This window comes from Branchiostoma belcheri, unplaced genomic scaffold (genome assembly GCF_001625305.1).
Source record: "Branchiostoma belcheri isolate BF01 breed outbred unplaced genomic scaffold, Haploidv18h27 scaffold4, whole genome shotgun sequence".
Taxonomy (NCBI): domain Eukaryota; kingdom Metazoa; phylum Chordata; class Leptocardii; order Amphioxiformes; family Branchiostomatidae; genus Branchiostoma; species Branchiostoma belcheri.
Window position 1 is genome coordinate 4,102,154 of NW_017804020.1, and position 19,058 is coordinate 4,121,211.

Genomic DNA, 19,058 nt, shown 5'->3' on the forward strand with positions numbered 1-19,058 from the left:
ATAGACAGTGCCATTCTGGACCTCGATTCTTTTTACCTTCGCCAAGAAAGTTACCTTTTCAGTAGCGCTTGTCCGTTTGTCTGTCTGTTTGTTTGTTTGTCTGTTTGTTTGTTTGTTTATTTGTTTGTTTGTTTGTAGCATAACTCAAGACGCTTTATATGCATTGTCATGAAACTTGGTAGGTTGGTAGGTCTTGATGAGATTTTCGGCCCCCTGGCAGCTTTCCTTGGTGCTGCAGCAGAACTTTCGATTTTGTTATCTCATCTGATTCATGCAAATGAGACTCTTATTTTCAAAGAGTAAAAATGTATGTTTCGTCCACAGAAAGGGTTTACATCATTTGTCGAAGATATGAGATCGAGGAACTCTTCTTTATGTGTGATTCAAAAAAACAGACCACAATTCTCTCCTTCACTCGAGCTTCCTAATGTTTCACTGATTTACACACAGATAAAAATAGTAACATTATTAGTTATGCATTCTATTTGTCAGGAGGTAATAAAAAGGTTGTTTTGAACGTAAAAATTTCAGTCTTTCCGTTTTGAAAAAATACTGCTTAAGCATACAAGTTTTAGTCTTCTTCTAGACTACGTGCTCTAACGGATACTAATTTCAAATGCTAGTTAGCATCATTTTTGCCTTATAACCCTAAAGATATATGAGAATTATAATTGTATGTGCCAAAGGAATTCTGCAAACAGCAACTTGGCACGTTAATGTTTATTGAATGGCACATTCATCAATGAAGAAAACAAACATGGTAATTTTCAATCAGAAATGATTAGCGAGAAGATAATTTGCAAGCTCCTAATATAACGTAACAGGGGATGTCGCCAATAATTCTTACACCGTTATAATTATACAAACAAACTCATCTGTCACAATTAAAGATCACAAATTGTACAGATGCCGGAGGTTGTATACATTTGTAACTGTCAACGTTGTGTACATGAACCATAACTTGTAACTTGTTTGGGGAGAAGTTATTAATAAGTTCCAAAGGCTTTATCTCATAATGTTCTTTCACACGACTATCTTGTCAAAGGCACATCAACACCTAGAGGCTTTACCTATCTGTACCAGCAACGTTTTTTTGTCTAGAGTGTATCAGACTTTACTATACATTTTGTAACTAACAGTTTTTCTGTTTATGGTGTGTGGAAGTAGATATCTCATGTACTACAAAATTGCACGAAACAACAACTGTAGACTCATTACCATTTCTTACTATGGTGAAGGTTTCTAAAGATCCACAATGCGTAAGCAACTTATCATGCATCATTGTCAGACATGAATCTAAGTTTTTGTCACCATTTCTAAGAGTTGCCAAATTCTGCAGAATCTACCATGTACCAGCCAAAGATTTGCCGTGAATGGAAAATAATTCCGGTGTCATATAAAAAAAATGTTATTACGCTTTCTGCCTCTATAAACTTAAAGACACAGTGGTGTGAAGTGCCAGGATCATTTTTACATGATCGTATCAAAATGTGTGTCAATATTTGCTGAACAAAGGCAGCAGTAACTTGAGTTCCACGCTAACGCTGAAGAAGAGCAGCAGTTACTTGAGCTCCACGCTAATGATGTTTCAAGATAGAATAGGGATGGGTATCCTATGGGTGATTTTCCAAATAGTTATTTTGGTAAGAGAGACAGTTTTTTCTCCGTCATCGTGTCTAATGATATGTATAAATTGACGTCCTTGACAAATGTGAGTTGTCTCAGAGGAAGTTTGAAGAATGTTTTGTTTCAGTTGATGAGCCCGATGACGCCAGCAGAACTCCGCTGACGTCTACGCCTAATTGGCATCTTGTCGTTCCCGCTGACTGCCGGGATCGGGACGGCATATTGCACTTGTGCACGTCGCACCTGGACTTTTCTGCCCCCGTCATAAAATCCTATTTCACGCTTCATCTCCCGCATGTAAAAAAAGTGGCACAAAGTATGCGGGCTGCTGCAAAGTGCAGTTCTGCTTGGCGTCGCCTGCTATGTCAGGTACCCTATCCAGTACGCCACGTTGAGCAAAGCAAACGTGAGCGGGAATAAAACCCTGGAGTATTTATCTATAGTTGCCACGTCTTTTACTTTGATAGCGAAGCTTCTGTTGGTCACCACTCGCTTGGCCACATCTGATAACGTCGGCCTCTTCCGCAGGTTGGGTCTCTTTCGGGCCGCGGGCGTTGGCCCGTTTTCAGTCTGTCCCAGATCCTCGACCTGGTCTATGTTGGTGCTGTTGTTCAGCTGCGGTTCGGGCGGCGGCTGCCGGTCGACATGGTTAGGGTCTGCCGCCGTTCTCAGAACGATTCTTTTTAAGGACTGGTTGCATTTCACCTGTCTGGGTGCCGGGGCAGGCTGGTTGTTCTCCGTGCTCGGTCTCTGCTCGTCCTTCGGTGACTCTTTCACGGTCTGTCTCTTCGCCATGAGCGGGAAGCGCTTTGCCTTTGTGCCTTCCTCATTACCCTGCGTGCCAAGATAAAGAAAGATGGATGTGCGGTACGCCAAAGAGCTACATGAATCAACCAGTAATCCATCTGGTCATTAAAAAGTACTAGCAAGTCACGATTAGTACACCCCGCTATGCGATCTACCCTACCCAGAAGAGTGTCGCAAGATAAATCACTTGTAAAGTACCATTCTTTCACAGAACGTAATTGACTGTTTCAATTTTAGCAAATTATGGCAGACTGCCATCGTTCCCCGGCGGTGCATTTTAGCGGCAAATAATGACACAAGGGTGCCTCATGGCTGACAACAGGACTATCATTCTCGCAAAAGATGTCTGTTAAATTAACGTTTTGCCCCTGGGATCTACTATAAACTTGAATAAGCATGAATGATTACTTGAGCAAATGCTTTAATGTCTGTATGGATGCGAAGCTGAATGACAGGCCCTGGGGTATAAAATTGCCCAATTTACTGAATGTATCGATGTTCTTCAGCATCTATCATACATCTATACTTCGAGAGAGAGAATACATTTTCTCCTTCTTAGTATTCCCGATATTGGTACACATTACTGAAAAAAATGTACCCATTTGATTATTCAATTGAGGATCTTTGTAATAAATAACTAAATGTTACATTGTCTTTGAGTTGGTATTTGAACAAAATAAACTACATTAAACTACATCTGCGTTTTCAGTCAAACACTTGCAGATTAAATGTAAATGAAGAGTGTGGACGAAAATCCTACTCACAAGACATGACATTTCGAAACTCAGATATGACTATCAAATATTCTGATCAACATCACTACAGTTAAGACCCTTGTAACTTCTGAGAAATATCTGGAGAAAATAACTGGCAACAGTTCAAGAAATGTATGCCTCACGGACTTTTAAAGAAGCGTTTTAAAGTTCATGAAATGTTATCAGCATTGCCAGAACTTCTCCAACATAAGCGTTACCTCTTTCTTGCCGTCTTTTGCAGACTTCATTTTCTGCAGGAGCTTTCTGGTGCCTTTGGTCTCCCTCCTGGTGCGGGAGCTGGCCTCGAAGTTGACGGCGGCGTACTCGAGCAGGGCCGCGAAGGTGAAGAGAAAGCACATCCCCAGGTACACGTCGATGGCCTTGATGTAGGAGATCTTGGGGAGGGAAGACTTCGCTCCCGTGATGACAGTGGTCATGGTCAGCACGGTGGTGATTCCTGTTGGCAGGTGATATTAAAGTGATGATATGGCCACGAGCAATCTGCCATAAACCACCTGCAACACGCGTGTTTACTACCTAAGGGTAGTGTTTAGTACCCATGTATTTCTAGGCATGGTCACAAGTTCAGTAATTTGCCAGAAAGTACTTACCAAGAACCACTTAAACTGGGAAAATGGGTAGTAAAGTACGTAACCGTGATGTTCTCGCTTGGGGGAAGAATGATATCAGAAAGCTTTTCCACCAATTCCAGGTACAGTTGCGTTTCTAACGTATGTCTTGTATATTTTTCCATACCGCATAACATGTAAATTTAGTGGCAGCAGTGCTGTTGGAAACTCAACCATGCGCCCCAATCTCATTCACAACACGCCTGGATAGTAAAACAGCGCCTCCTTTGAGTTTACATTGGTATTACACAGAAGGAAACTAAAGGACATTCCGTAATGTGGTATGTGCAGCTCAGGAACAAATGACATCTTGTACCAACTGCTCCATGTACGCTTGCTCTTTTATCTTTCGTCCTAACATGAAGTAATTTGCTGTACCGTAGCATAGCATATGTAGCATGCCAGCCCTTCATGTATCCAATGGGAAGTAGGAACTGATACTTCAGTTTGATGGCATTACGTGCAAAGCGCCACCTCGAAGATTGCATCGTAACTGCACCTTGACCTGTTGGCAAAGTCACTGTCGCTAGGTGGTGTTGATAGACAACATCTTACAAGCCACATCGTTTGAACTTTTCTGCTTATTGAATCCCTCACTGCCTTTCTCATTGTCTTAAAACCCTGGTCCTGCGGCGCCCTTAAAGTGTTGGGTTGCACATACAGTACCATCCATATAGCACTCAGTATAGGTACGATTTGGGGGGTATTTCCTTTGCAATGCATCACACCGCAGCGAAACGTAACGAATGCGGAAGTAACTATGCCACCGTAGGGCAAAAAAAGTCAGGGGCCTATGACCTGATTAAGACATGAAATAATTGGAAAATACTGTGTAAAAATGCCAACAGGACAAGGTTTAGTAGTTTTTAAAGAAGTCAAGAGAAATCTATCTTACCCAGTGCGATCCTGGCCGGCACAGACTCGTGGTTGATCCAGAAGGAGACCCATGATACTATGACGAGTAGGATGGCGGGTAGGTACGTCTGCAGGATGAAGTACAGGATGTTCCGGCACAGGAGGAAACTGAAGGACAGTCGTGCGTAGGTGCCTGTAAAAACAAAATAGACAGTTTAAATTGGCAATAGCTTTTTACGTACTTCATCTATGCACTCCGTCACTTACAAGGTTCAGAAAACGTTACTTTATTTACGTGTCCTTTTTCTTCTGTCATGTGCTAATGTAAACAATGATAGCCTGGGTTGTAACAGTCCTGGCTAATCATTGGTTTACAGCAAAGTTGCAAAGCTCTAGCTACATGCAGAAGTCCTGGTGGTAGAATGAAGATGCCGGTGTACTCTTGTTTTGAATGACTAGAGGCTGTTGTCAGTGATCAGGCCGACCACGTTGTCTGGCAGACTGTTCCAGGTGTGTATGTATGAAGGTTCTGCCGGTGGCGTGAGTTCTAGATACCGGCACGGTGAGGGCATGTTTTCCTGTGGAGAGACTGCTGCGGGTTGTGCGTCTGATTGTGTAAGGTTGGGGAAGCATCTGTATCACGTCTGCTGGGCATGTGGACATGTGCATTTTGTAGATCAGGGAAACAGCGGCCACCTGACGTCTATGACGTCCTTTGCTCCTGTTCGTCGTTATATTTGTCATGGTGCCAGAATCTTTTGTTTCCCCCCTCCCCGATAAATTTATTCCTAAGTCCCACATGCATCCATATATGCACCACTTGTGCAAGTTTTATGGAGTGGCGCCAGGATACGCCGCACTTGAGCGCTTTAATCGGACTTTCCGTCAGGGGATTCAGACAAGAGTTAATAGAATTCACAAAAATTGATTTTGAAGGACATGCCGACCGCGTACCAGATATGGTGAGCCCACAGCGTGTTGAGCCAGAAAGGAATCCAAATTCGTCCGTAAATAAAATGCTGCTCATAATAATACTCAACATCATATCAAGGCTACATTTTTTGCAGGAATTTTTGTGTGAGTAAGCGTACCTATTTATTTTGTTTATTGCTTATTTCAGGCTCAATGGCCCATAGTGTATACAGACATACATACACAACATGGCACAAATACATCTAAAAAAAAGCATAGAAGTATGTTCTGATTAAATTGGCTATCCTGCCACAAAAAGGCATCCTTACAGTAATGTCGCCAGAACAGGCTATAGGAAGCCTCCAAACGAAGTAACAGTTTGATGATAGCGTTCTCAGACCCCATCAAGCGAGAGGCAAACGAATATAGCAGTTTTCGGCCGCATCAAAAGTATCAACACGCATCTGCACAAATAGGTCGCTGTACCTATGTACACCCTGACCTATTCATCATACACAGTCGGTGTCCCTACAGGCAAGCTCTGTCTGTACAGGTCAGCAGCTTTGTGCACCTACGACCTCGACCTTTAAAATGTTTATGAGCACCACTTCAGTGCCACAAACTGGGCTATTTCACAATTACCTGCCGGATTTGTTGAAAGTATCTGGAATATGAAAAAGAAAGAACGCTACGTTTTCCTGCAAAGCCTGGATCATGGAATATAGGCTAGGCATATCTTTCTCTGGTAGGCTAATTTCAGTGTAATGTAGTTTGAGAAAGATCCGCTAGGAGCTTACAAGAACGCCCTTCATCCATGACAGCGCTTTGGCATTAAGCAACTTCTTTGTCAATTCAAAGTACTTTTTTAAGCTCCTTGTTTGAATTTAATCTACTAAGGCATGCATGTACTGCTTCTTCGATTTGATGCACTTTCCCGCTCATATTTTACTGAAAACTAAATGTTTCACGTCAAACATGTTTAAAACTACTACTAATAGGTTAAGATATACTTCAACATGTCAAGAAAGATATCGTCAATTATGTAGTATGCTCTTAGATAGACTCGTTCCTTATCTATATTTCAAGCACATTTGTAAGTGGATCTAAAGAATAAGACAGTAATAACACAATAGACAGCGTGACGACAGAGTATAATAGAAGGGTCCGGGTTAATTTACTACCTCCTGGCAGTCCTAATGTTTCCTGTTGCAACAGTAGCTCCTAAATGATTTTCTCACGACTTTTTAGCATTATTAACTGCATGATTACTTCTTGGTTGAAACTTCTTGGCAGCACGCTTATCTTGCTCCCCACAGCCGAGGGGCCCCTGTACTTTCTGTAAGTGTTACTATTTATGGATTGTCGCAGGAGTATATTTTTTGCAATTGTCTGAAGGCATTGATGATATATATTACGTCCAGCAGCGGTTATGCTACAAATAGTGAAGTCGTCAATCACCAACAGTGGTATTGCAGGACGATTAGGAGACTTAACTACCGGGAATTTATACCTGTTACCTTCCGAGAATGTTTAGGGAACAGATATTGGTATCCTAGTATGTGCCGTTGACGAAGTTTTTTTTTATTCCAACATGTAGTCACAAGACGGCACACTCGAGTTTTTTCAACTTATATTAATGCCGCCACCAACACAGGGGACAATACAACACTCATTTTCACCTCAGCGAAGTGAGGAAAAACGTGTTAAGTGCCTTTTTCAAAGGACACAAGATCGGTGGCATGTCATGTCAGGACTCGAACCCGGGACCTCTTGGTGCCGAGTCGAGCACTCCGCTACGCCACACGGCCCCACTGGTTGCCAAAGTTCAGTCTATAGTTATTTACCCACTTGTTTCATTAACCTGACATTGCGCTGGGTGTCTACTTCTATTCACGGAAAGCTCTGCACAAATTATACTAAATATTGATGATACTACACAAAAGAGGTTCATTTTTTGTTCATTCTCTGACTCTAAACACGGTTTGCAGAGTTCTTCATGTCGTCGCCATGGCCAAACTTGCGTTTTTCTACCTAAAAGCATGGGTCGTCATGCGTCATGCTTTGATCAAGCACCATATCACTGCCGGCGTCATGCATGGATTTAAACACCATCACCGAGCATATCAAACAGTGGTCTGTATGATATACCTACCACATGCACCCGGGGCTGTATACGTACCTGGAGACTTTTTTTTTAGATATTTTGGTGATTATTGAAATGAATGACTAATAAATAGGGGTATAGCCTGGAGGATTTTGTGCCTGCTTGGTGCACAGAGATAACATACAACAGCGCACTTTGGAACTTTTTTCTTTCTTGCGTCATAATCTGAACATCTTTCTACTATCACCTACGCTGCAATCATTATGCCAAAAAATGACAAAAATAGAATCTAAATATGGTGTTAGGAGAAAAAATAGCAATTTGTTTATACTCAGCCCTACATGATTCACAAGCCCAGTGTAGATGATAAAAACCTCATTTCTATACAGCTCCGGATCTATAAACGAATGACGGACGTTTATTTCAGTATGATAACCATGGTAGACGCTAATAACTGCATAGTCAGTAAGCCGTTGTCATGGCAGACGTTAAAAACTGCAATCTCAGTAAGCCTTTGTTGCTACTATTAGGTAAAATTGCCGGGTAGAAGCTTTGTACTTGTAGGAGTGCATAACACATCAATAACAACGGAAGCTACAACAGGGACTTGTAAAAATCCTTGGTAAGTAGCTGAGTTGGAAGTTGTGTAGTTGTGATGGATGACGTTGTCCTCTGCGTGCTTAGGACGTATCTTTATCACCACAAAAGCACTCTTTAGTGACACAACCAACCAGAGCTGCTGGGGAGGTTTGCCTGGGGGTTCGGATGATGGATGTTGGTGCGTAATAGCTCATAGATAACAAAGCGAAGTTGTGTCCTAATCCTAAAAGCCGTGATGTTTAAGAGCGCTGTATGCGGCTTCCACCCATGGGAGAGGCCCACACTTGTCGTAAAGTTTGTCGGTGTTCAAAATTATCATGTTAAAGTTCCTAGTGAATTCTTTCATAAGTGACAACTTTGGAAGGATAAGGATACTAACCTCCAAATTTTCGATGGCTATCAGTCCATCTTGTTCACGGAGTGGCCTAATCTCGCGAGAGTGCGAGACTAGGCCCGAGACTTGCCTCGGTCTGTCGGGTCCCACCCCCCGCCGCCTCCCTCCGAAGTAGGGGTAAGTAAGTCTTGGGGAGCTCCCAACCTTCTGTTCGGTTCAGCTTGGCACCTTCCGACAGACCGAGGCAAGTCTCGGGCCTAGTCTCGCACTCTCGCGAGATTAGGCCACTCCGTGAACAAGATGGACTGATAGCCATCGAAAATTTGGAGGTTAGTATCCTTATCCTTCCAAAGTTGTCACTGATGAAAGAATTCACTAGGAACTGTATCTATACGTGACAAATGAATCTTTTCAACGATATCATGTTAAAACATTTGCAGAAGTTGTTAAAATTAACTCTCTTGTGACAAAAACACTTTAAACCCCTCCACATGCCACAAAGAATTAACTTCTTGAAGAAAATTGAACTGTTCTCCAACTCACAAACAAAATTAACTCACCAGAAATTTTTAACTAAATTGCTCAGTCTTCATCAGCTTTACGACCCAAGTACTGAGCGAGTAAGTCGAAAATTTCTGGTGAGTTAATTTCGTTTTTGAGTTGGAGAACAGTTTAATTCTTCGTCATGTATTTTACCAACTCACATGAACTTTCATGCTAGAATTAACTTCTTTTTATACTTTGAATTTTCTTTACAATGTATTCCATCGCTTTCATACCCCCACAGAGCATTTGACATTACGACTCCACCAATGTGCAGACTTAATCAATATTTTTCTATTCATACCTTCAACATTCAATTGAGATATTGGAGAGGGCGACACCCGTAGAGAACGCATAAAAGGCCTTGACAATATTTCTGGGGAAGGTATTGGCACAAGTTCACCATTAAAAATCACTGATCTTTACATAAAATGCTCGTTGGGACCAATCATTGGGAAAATTTGACCTAATGGTCATTGAAGAGAGCGTAGTGGAAACTCTAAATGGCTGAAGTGTTCATTGGTTAACACAAGTGTTCATTCAAGCATTCCCTATCGCACTATTACGTCCACCCGATCTGATCTCCAAAGTCAATGGACGTAATTGTTAGTTCCAACTGAGCTTTCGACAGAGCAGTACTTAATGGCCATAGTGATAAACGCATCCCAATACAATAGAAAACATGCTGGTTTGAATTATTTAGAAGTGAGCAAGTAACTTGTGGGACAGGAATAGGAGATAACTAATATATTCAGTTGCCTCTTTCAATCTAGAGTCTTTAAGTTTTTTACACAAAGGCCTAGTCTTTTTGGCCTTTATTTTGCATATAACAAGAGCTAAGAGAATTCTTGTTCCCTGTTCAGAGTTAATGAGCCTAAAAACTCGATGGAAAAGTATAATGAAATTTACCACATTTCTGAACTATTCTGATCTGAACCATGTGATCAAGATGAGAAGCTGTTAGTACTAGTAGTGTCATTTTGCTTTGAATTTTGAAAGAACAAAAGAACATGAACTTGTGAGTTTATCCTCTTAAACATTCTTGAGGAGTTCGTTGTTTCGTCCTCAGGTTATACCTCATTCGGTAATCGTAAGTCGTCGAAACGATACGATACGATATGTTACGGTAAAAACACCCAGTGGGAAATGGGCCTATATATACGACAGCTGAATTTTACGACACATGCACGAATGCCATTAGTTAACGTTCGCTCGACCAAGATTATAGAGCTCACCAGTTTCGTACACCTCCTTGGTGAGTACCGTGTCGTAGCTGACCAGAGTGAACTGTGACAGTTCCAGGTTCAGCAGACCTTGTACCGAGGCACTCCCGTTCTTCCAGTCGTACGTCACCTCACTCGTGGTGTAGCCATCTGTAATGTATGAATGGCACTCCTTTAATAGGTGTTGAAGACCATTTCTAACTAGAAAGGTAACATTTACAAATCAAACGCATAATGTTTACCCTCAAATATGGTCTGCTCTGATAATTCTTACTGAAACACATTACACATTCTTACTGTAACACATTCATATTATTATATGGTTAGGAGTCTAAATCCCTCTTGCTATAAAAGTGCAACATGATGTAACCCAACACTAGTTACTAAGGTGACAGACGTCTGATTCAGGTCATTGACTTTATTGAGTTTGGAGAAGAAGAAGAAAACAGAGCCAAACACATGTTTTCCTTCGAATTCGGTAAACATGATTAGCCTGGGTGCCATCCTCTGTTGTTACAGTTTACACTTTGACAACCCCGGACGTGCCCACGGGCATCACATTCTTGTATCATACAAATCTGTTCCCGAAGCATCTATATTCAAAATATTCTAGTAGTCTAAGAAGTGTCAAAGAAAAAAATACACTCTGCCATATACCACTGTGTGCCTGGAGCAAAACAAGACAAAATGCACTCTGCCATTAGGGGGTTAGGAATAATATGAATCTGAAAAAAAAAACATTCATGTCAGTTGTAAACTTGTCAAAACCAAGGACATCGGTATTTCACATGATCATGCATACCGAGCGGCTGGCAGTGATATGAATGTTTAGAACTCCCCATGCACACCCTTTGAATATTCTGCACCTGTGTGCCTTATTTCCCCCAGCCCAAAATATTATAGAAGTGACAGAAAGTAGTGTCATTTTTAGACGAAACCATACATTAGAGCACGGATATATACCAATAACCATGTTATTTCAGAAAAAAATACTATAGTTAGTTAGTTAGTTTATAATAATGGAGATAAAATCCGTTTGGTGAATGTTTTTTTTTACCATGATTTAGAGCTGTTCGGCGGATGGATACAAATGATCGGTATGTCGTGTGTCTTCTGTCAGACCGTCAGAAGGTGTGAGGTTTGGAGAGGGCGGCGGGTCTCAATTTTTGTCGTCTTTTTGTATGTCATCATTCAAATGGTTGGCCTTTCGTGCACCAAAAACGTTGAAAAGTGTTGGTGAGTCGATGTTGTTGGCAAAAATGGCCAAGTAGCCGGGTGAATATGCCTTAGTGTGTACGAAAGCGTCGCCCTCCCTCATAGATAAAGAACCAGGGCCTTTAATTTTTGTTATTGGCGCCTTTTATTTTTCCTGATGTGTTGATGAATTTGGTTATTTTGTTACAATTTTTTCTGGGCGGGCGAGTGAGCTTGACAGAAAGTCATTCTTACATGGTTGTCCAGGTCAACTTGCCCTGAAAAAAATCGGAGAGTCCAGCCGGCTTGTGGTCAGAGTAGACAGGTTTAAATCTCACTGGTCAGCTTCTTGGAAACCCAGACTTCGGGGACCGTTTTTTAAACGGATGGAGGTGATTAAGTGAAGCTAGATGTGCTGGCTGGACGATCCATTTTATTGGCTTTCTTGTGGTGCAAGTGACCTGAATCATCATGTATTTGCGTCAGGCACATGTTCCATATCCCAGACACTGATACGTAAATACATAAAAGAGTGAAACATTCATCCCATCGACGTTATAGGCCTTGAGTAACGTCTTGTCGAGTCATTCTGGGTTAACATTACCCGTCTCGATAATTCTATTTATTTGATGCTGAGTAAGAACGTAGCCATTTTCCGTACTGGTGTGACTAAGTGAGACATTCCTTCTATATACATGGACGTTATGCTATTCAAGTGACGCCTTGACGGTAGTGTAGACGCGAGGCTGTGATTTACAGCTGGGTGGTCTACAATGTACAGCTGAAGGACAGTCGACCACACGCCCCGATCAGCAGTCAAGTTAATGCGTTGTATATTATTATCAGATAAAAGAGAGAGTAATATAGGTTAAACCGAATGGTATTGACGTGTATGTCAACTGGTTCCAAGCTGGCTTGTGAGATGAAATATACATGCTTTACATCACACCCTACCTAATGAGTACTTTTTCTTCCAACGATCAATAAATTATTACTAATAGCTCGGCGAGTTATTGATCGGGCAGATGAAAGCTTAATGGTTTTTGCCAAAACTTAGGCACAAGCCATGTACCTCCTGTTCAGAGGCTTCGTTAGGTCAGCTGGAAACTTTGGTACCTGTAGGGTTTTTGTCAAACACAACTATTTGGGAAGTTACAGTGCGTCTAGCCAAGTAAAAAAATGGACTTGAGTGACAGAAGAATTCATACAGACTTGGCTATCAAATTAACTAAAACAACATTAACAGCGTACGTAGGTTAATTTCACTGTACCCTGTGGGACGTATCTGTATGTCGACGTGTAGTGTAAGGCCTCACGAAAGTCACTGTACTTTTGTTGTGTCAGTGAAGTTCTAGGCAAGGGCGACCATGTTACATTCTGGGATCAATCACGTCTACCAAACGTTGTTATGTCTGGATCAAACTCGATACATGTAGACACAAGCCAATTTAACTTAGGTTATTTATTCCTGCGATCCACTAATGTACCGGGTAAGTAACAGAACCCCTATCACTGCCGGCAATCTGCATGGTCCACTATTCCGCGTGGAAGACAATCTCCGTGTTTCTTGCCTGATCTTCCAAGCGTGGCAGCAGCAGTGTTTCAGGAAGCTATGGAGACGCCTGATAGATCTGCAGCTGTGGGCTTACGTTAAGGGACATTCCCCCACTGGGAAGCTAATGGTTCCCCGGAAGAAAGACATTTCAAAGTAAATATTGATGTTTGAATGGTAGGAACGCTCCACGTTCCGTCATTTTGCTAAAGCCTTTGGCTCTACCTAACTGTCGATTGCAAAGGTATACAAACGTAGATGTAAAACCCTCTGTAAATCTTCCATCTGCAGTGCCTTTTGCTTCAACGCTTCTAGCGTATCTGATTTTAGGCCTTTACCTCCACAGCTAGAAAAAATACTTTTCAATTTTAGATGCTGTAGCTTGTCTAGAGTAGATAGATGCTATATACAATTAACCAAGATATGAAGGAAACCGGCTGTACTTTTAGAGCCACATTTAGAAACAGATAACCTCAAAAGGAACTCAATTGTATGATTCATTTACCCGACAGAGCAGCAATCGAAAGACGTAAGTCCCCCTGCCGAGAAAAACAATCCACTGTCCCCCATTATTCTTTATGTTCCTACCAAACCATATATCGTTATAGATAATTCTCCTCCATTATTGGTTCCCTACTGTCTTTTTATTACCTTGATTGCGCATCATTTTGAGGAACTATCTCAGAGGTTCTGCTGCCAAGGACATTGTCTCGCAGTCCCCGCTGTTTTGGTTTTCTCCGGCAAAATCTTGAAATATTTCTGAGGAAATGCGATCCTCATTATCAGCAGAGTAACTCCTGCCTGCATCCCTGGAAGTCCTCTTGCTCCTCTTTTTATTTCCTTGTAGTTGTGTTCGTTTATTTTCCAGAAAAGCATGTAATCCCGGGCAAATGTCTATTTCCTCTAACAGCCCCCCTTGGGCCATTTGGACTTTGACAATTTAGAGTCCTGGTGCGCCGCGACGACGTGCCATCAGTTACGCACTGAGGGAAGCTTCTGAACGTACACCGGCAATGCCTGCCTGCTTTGCTGACTTTCCGGATTTATGCCGTGTAGAAAATCCTAGCTTGGTAGCCTGAGGAAAGAGTTGCTAATGATGTTCCTGCAGAGAAGTTGGTTTTCTAAACTTTTCCTTCATTCTTCTCCTGTTGCAGTCGTTGACAAACACAGCCAGTCTCTTAGCACTGATCATTCTGGATAGGTCTGTGCCTACCTACAATGTCAGAAAGTAGCTACTTCAATCATTCAAAATAGGTAACAAATAACCAACTTTCCTGTCTGCTTCTTTCTGGTAAAGGACTAAAGCCTTAGCATTAGAGAACCACATGTGTTTGATGAACTTTGTGTATGTCTTTGGCGCAGCTCTATTTTACCTTATTCATAGGGACGACAACCCATGTATCACTACTTCTGTTGCCGTCTGTCTTTCATTTTTAACATATCCAAAATTATTGGGAGTTTTTCCATCTTAGTGCAATACACCGAGTTTACAGATTGTAGGAGGGAGTACGCTGTCTTTCTTCCTTTTACTAAGTTTTAGTTCTTTTCTTTTGCTATCGTCATGTTTAATCCCCATTGGTTTCAGAGTTTCGTCACAGCCAAAGCCCTGTATCTGGCTGGATCTGTGTTCATTCTTTCTGGTTTGCTCTGAAAAACGTCCGCGGCCACTGCAGAGCCTTTTCGGTCAGAATGATGCATGGCGAGCAAGAATTGTTAAGACGGCAGGAATCCTCGTATCAGCGAAAAATATGTTACCTAATCCCCTTAATTCGTCAAGTGTGTACCACCGGCCAGGTCAGTATCAGTTTGGCGTCTGCCATGAAAGAAAGTGAAATACTTCTACTAAATCATGCCATTTACGTTTATCAACTAATGTCTACTTTCCAGACTTTTCCATTCTATCATTTACGCTCTTGGGAATCTATCATCTCTTATCATCACTCTTGTTAATACCAGTGCATGAAATCACAATCCCATAATTTTTACTAGTATTCATTGACCACTATCTTGCCAGTTAGAAACATTGGGAGTGACAGAGCCTGGTGGGCAGTCATGTAGAACCACTGTAAGAGCTAATCTAGTTAGACATTGGTGAGTAATGACTTGGCACGATAAAACGTGGGCCTATGCCCGTCCTAGATTTTGATAAGGATTGCAACCATTTTTCACAATGAACTCACCATATTCTACAGTGATTCTGGCAGTATTAGGAACGTTACATCTCCCATCCAAAGTATTGTTCTGCTGCCATGCAACTTGGACGAAATTACGTCTTGTACGACAGTCTTGTAACATTATTCTATATTGATACTGTAGTTTTCGTGCACATTATTTGCAAAAAGTATAGATAATTACTGGCAGACGGCAGTTCAAACTTTGAAATGTCCATCTAAAACCTGTGACGACTGTTTCATGGCATTGAGTTACATGTTAGCAGACAGTGGTGGAAATAATGGTATCAAACACCACGGCCATCATTTTTCCCTATACTTACAACAATAAGCCTTCCTATTACTGTTCAGTATCCTGGAAATCCACTGATTTTTCAGTTGAGTTTTTTTTGTGGAAGTGTCGTACTTAGAAAACGTGCAGTGCCTTACAATTGATACAGCAGCAGACACCATGATTTACACTGTCGTCTTGCAAAGGAACGATTTAGGCATCGATAGATACATCAGCAAAGACGACACTTTGTACACATGATAGATAAACCCTATATTGGGATAGAAGATCAATATGAAATAAGTATCGTTGGTGAGGTAGGAAATAAGCAGTGGCGGCCACCCATTAAGACTCGCCGCACTTCCATCAAGCAAACCTCAGCAAAGTGTGATCCAGGTCAATTGCCTCGAGTTGGAGTAATTTTCCGGCCCATTACGTTCTCTCCACCCCATCTCTGCCTTTCCAGGGCAGGTTCCCGGAATCTGCATCGGACGGTCGTTTTGGAAGATGGATGGAGGAGGCTAACTTTGGGGATGAGTTATCTCTTCACCAATCTATCAGCCCGCCGGTTACGGATAACTTTCGGAATATTTCAGCGTCGCTGGATGAGGCTCTTTGTCACCGTGACAAGTGGGATGTCTTACCGAGACGATTTGTCACGGCCACCTTAAGCTACAGCATCTTCGCATGATAACGTCTTCACAGACGCAGGGAGAATCGTAATGGGTCCATGAACATTTAATAATTAGATTATCTAGTTGTACTTGTTTTATCATTTTGGATGACGAACGGACTATGTTATGGCATCTCCCAATTCTGTCTGAACTACTAGATCAGAATCATCTATTATGTTTCGAGATGAATCTATGTTTCATGTAGGATTTGCTCCAGAAGACACTGCTCGTAGATACGTCATCTACGTACCATGACATACATGACTGCACAATGTTCCTCCATATTTCAACAAATATTTTGTCGTAACCGTTAAATATGTTGTTGCTACAGGCTGCCTCACACTTTTCAGTGATACGTCATCTACGAAGCATGATGTAGATGTCTGCTGAATGTTCCTCCATATTTCAACAAATCTTTTGTCATAACCGTTGAATGTGTTGTTGCTACAGGCTGCCTCACAGTTTTCTTTTCGTCGATACGTCATCCACGTACCATGACGTACATGTCTGCACAACGTTCCTCCATATTTCAGCAAATCTTTTGTCGTAACCGTTCAATGTGTTATTGCTACAGACTGCCTAACACTTTTCATCGATACGTCATCTACGTACAATGATGTAGATGACTGCTCAATGTTCCTTCATATTTCAACAAATCTTTCGTCGTAACCGCTCAATGTGTTGTTGCTACAGACTGCCTCACACTTTTCTTTTCATCGATACGTATACGTCATCTACGTACCATGACGTACATATCTGCTGAATTTTCCACCACACTTCAAAAAATATTTTATTGTAATCGTTGAGAGTGTTGTTGCTACAGACTCGTCCATTCATGATCATTCTGCCGACATCTGTGGTGACCTTCTTCACTTTTGATGAGTGTGAGAGCTTATCGGTTAATGATAATGATCGCCCATGAAGTATGATTAATAGCAAAATAACGGCGTCATGTATTATGGGGACATTTTACCTCCCATATCCTGCATCAACTAGGGATGATCACGCTATTTTTCAGCACACACGCCAAAGGCCCTCACGGAATGGTCTGCATATTTTACTCCCAGGGCTGCCTGGTCATTATTTAACCATTATTATTGCCTGCACCTTGTAAATCGTGTTGTTAATTCATCATGTGTTACTTAGACCTCAATCGCACGCATGTAAGATTTTGGGAAGATTTTGAATAAAAAAGGTCACACACTTACAGCTCTCTAACTCCATAGTGCAGTTTTGTTCGTCCAGTGGGTACTTCCGCAAGTCCATGGGGCAGGCAATTTTCGCTGTGATTCTGTAGGTGAAAGAAACCATAGATTAGACAAGTGCTTCTTCATTAAAGCCATCTAAACATAGAAGATTTAACTAAGAAGTTAATATATCAAAGAATAGCTGGAGTTCTCGTAGTTTGGGTGATGAATTTGCATATATGTGACTTGTAGCTTAATGTACATAACTAATGTCATACATACTTACATAGTTTACATGTACGCTCACATGCATGGTTTCTTGCAAACACGAGGTTAATTGTAGACAGATAACTAAGTAAATGCCATTCGCTGCATGGCGTTTACATAAGCAATTGTAAGACACTCTGGTACTCTAATAGGAATCGTAATGTTTTGTATACAGTTATGGAAATGTGAGTTACGTAAAATAATATTCCACTTGTATTCACAGCTTTGTTTCTGAAATGTTAATGGTAAGCAAGTCAGAGTACACAGCTCGTCATTCAAGTGACGGTGGCATGTCCATTACCGAGTATTTTGGCAACTTATTCTAAGCACGCATGGCATTAGCTATTCTAGTCGAAAACTTAACGTTATCTTCTCCCAAACAACTGGGAGATAAGATTAGGTGCAGCTGGCCGCCTTGTGCACACACTACTTTCTACGAAAAAGCTTTCCCATTATACAGGTCCCACAAAAGTGCTTTATGCGATTTGGCGGAGTTGTGAAAGGTATCGACGTGTTGTCTTAAGGATGAAAACCCCGTTGGAATCACCTGGTCACCAGTGACACCCCAGGCTAAAGGATAAAGCAAAGGGAGTTGTAAAGTGAGCAAGAATCCACCAGTGGCCCAGAAGTCTCTTCAACTACACTGTATCCTTCACCTTGTATGGTGGCCGGTGGGGTTTTTATTTCAGTCATTTATTTAAGAGGATCTAAAAGCAAATGAATGCATTGCATTGAAACTGAACTGGAATGAGCCAGAGGCAGGAAAAGCAATTTTACCATAGCCAAAAGCCCTGTTTAATGATGTCGTCAAATAAGACTCCTCTAACATGACCGAGTCACAACTTATACAGTTCTCTTTTCAAATCCTTTTTGTGGCGTCTTCCCCGCCAGCAAAGAGAAAGACGGGACTATCTTTAAATTCGGCACATCATTCAGCACAAGTTTGTTATTCAGTCTGTGTAAACCTTCACAAATGATGTGTCTGGAATGGTCACTTGGTCAGACATACGCCACAATTCATCGGGATTTAATGTCCCCAGCCCAGCTTACCGAACCGGATTTTGTTACCATGGGCTATGATTGTCCCCCGCATTACTGCTATCCCGTATCTCATTTACTTCTATCCCGTATCTCATTTCCAGCAGCCTATCACTTAAGAACCTCTGCTTACTTTGTCAGTCGCCACATCAAAGAACGAAAGGCGCCATCTATCAATTTTGTACATTCTGATACCCTTTTTCTTTTAGCAGATCTAAGTAGCTATGTTCTGTGTGTGCTTAGCTATTGGCTCGCCATCCCATTCTGCTGGCAATGTTGATAATGGGTTGGTGAGAGAAACCTTAAATCCAGGTAC

The 19,058-nt window shown here is 41.6% G+C and overlaps 1 protein-coding gene across 1 annotated transcript in view; it reads right to left on the minus strand.

Annotated features, from left to right (window-relative positions):
- Positions 1-1,373: 1,373 nt before the first annotated feature.
- The window catches only part of LOC109477157 (gamma-aminobutyric acid receptor subunit beta-3-like), a 44,354-nt gene continuing 26,669 nt past the window's right edge, over positions 1,374-19,058 (minus strand). The window contains exons 5-9 of the mRNA XM_019778219.1: positions 17,459-17,541; positions 10,401-10,538; positions 4,713-4,865; positions 3,407-3,645; positions 1,374-2,460 (exon numbers count right to left, since the gene is read on the minus strand). Of these exons, the coding sequence (XP_019633778.1) occupies positions 1,987-2,460; positions 3,407-3,645; positions 4,713-4,865; positions 10,401-10,538; positions 17,459-17,541 (1,087 nt within the window). The 3' untranslated portion in view covers positions 1,374-1,986. The remainder of the gene's footprint in view (positions 2,461-3,406; positions 3,646-4,712; positions 4,866-10,400; positions 10,539-17,458; positions 17,542-19,058) is intronic.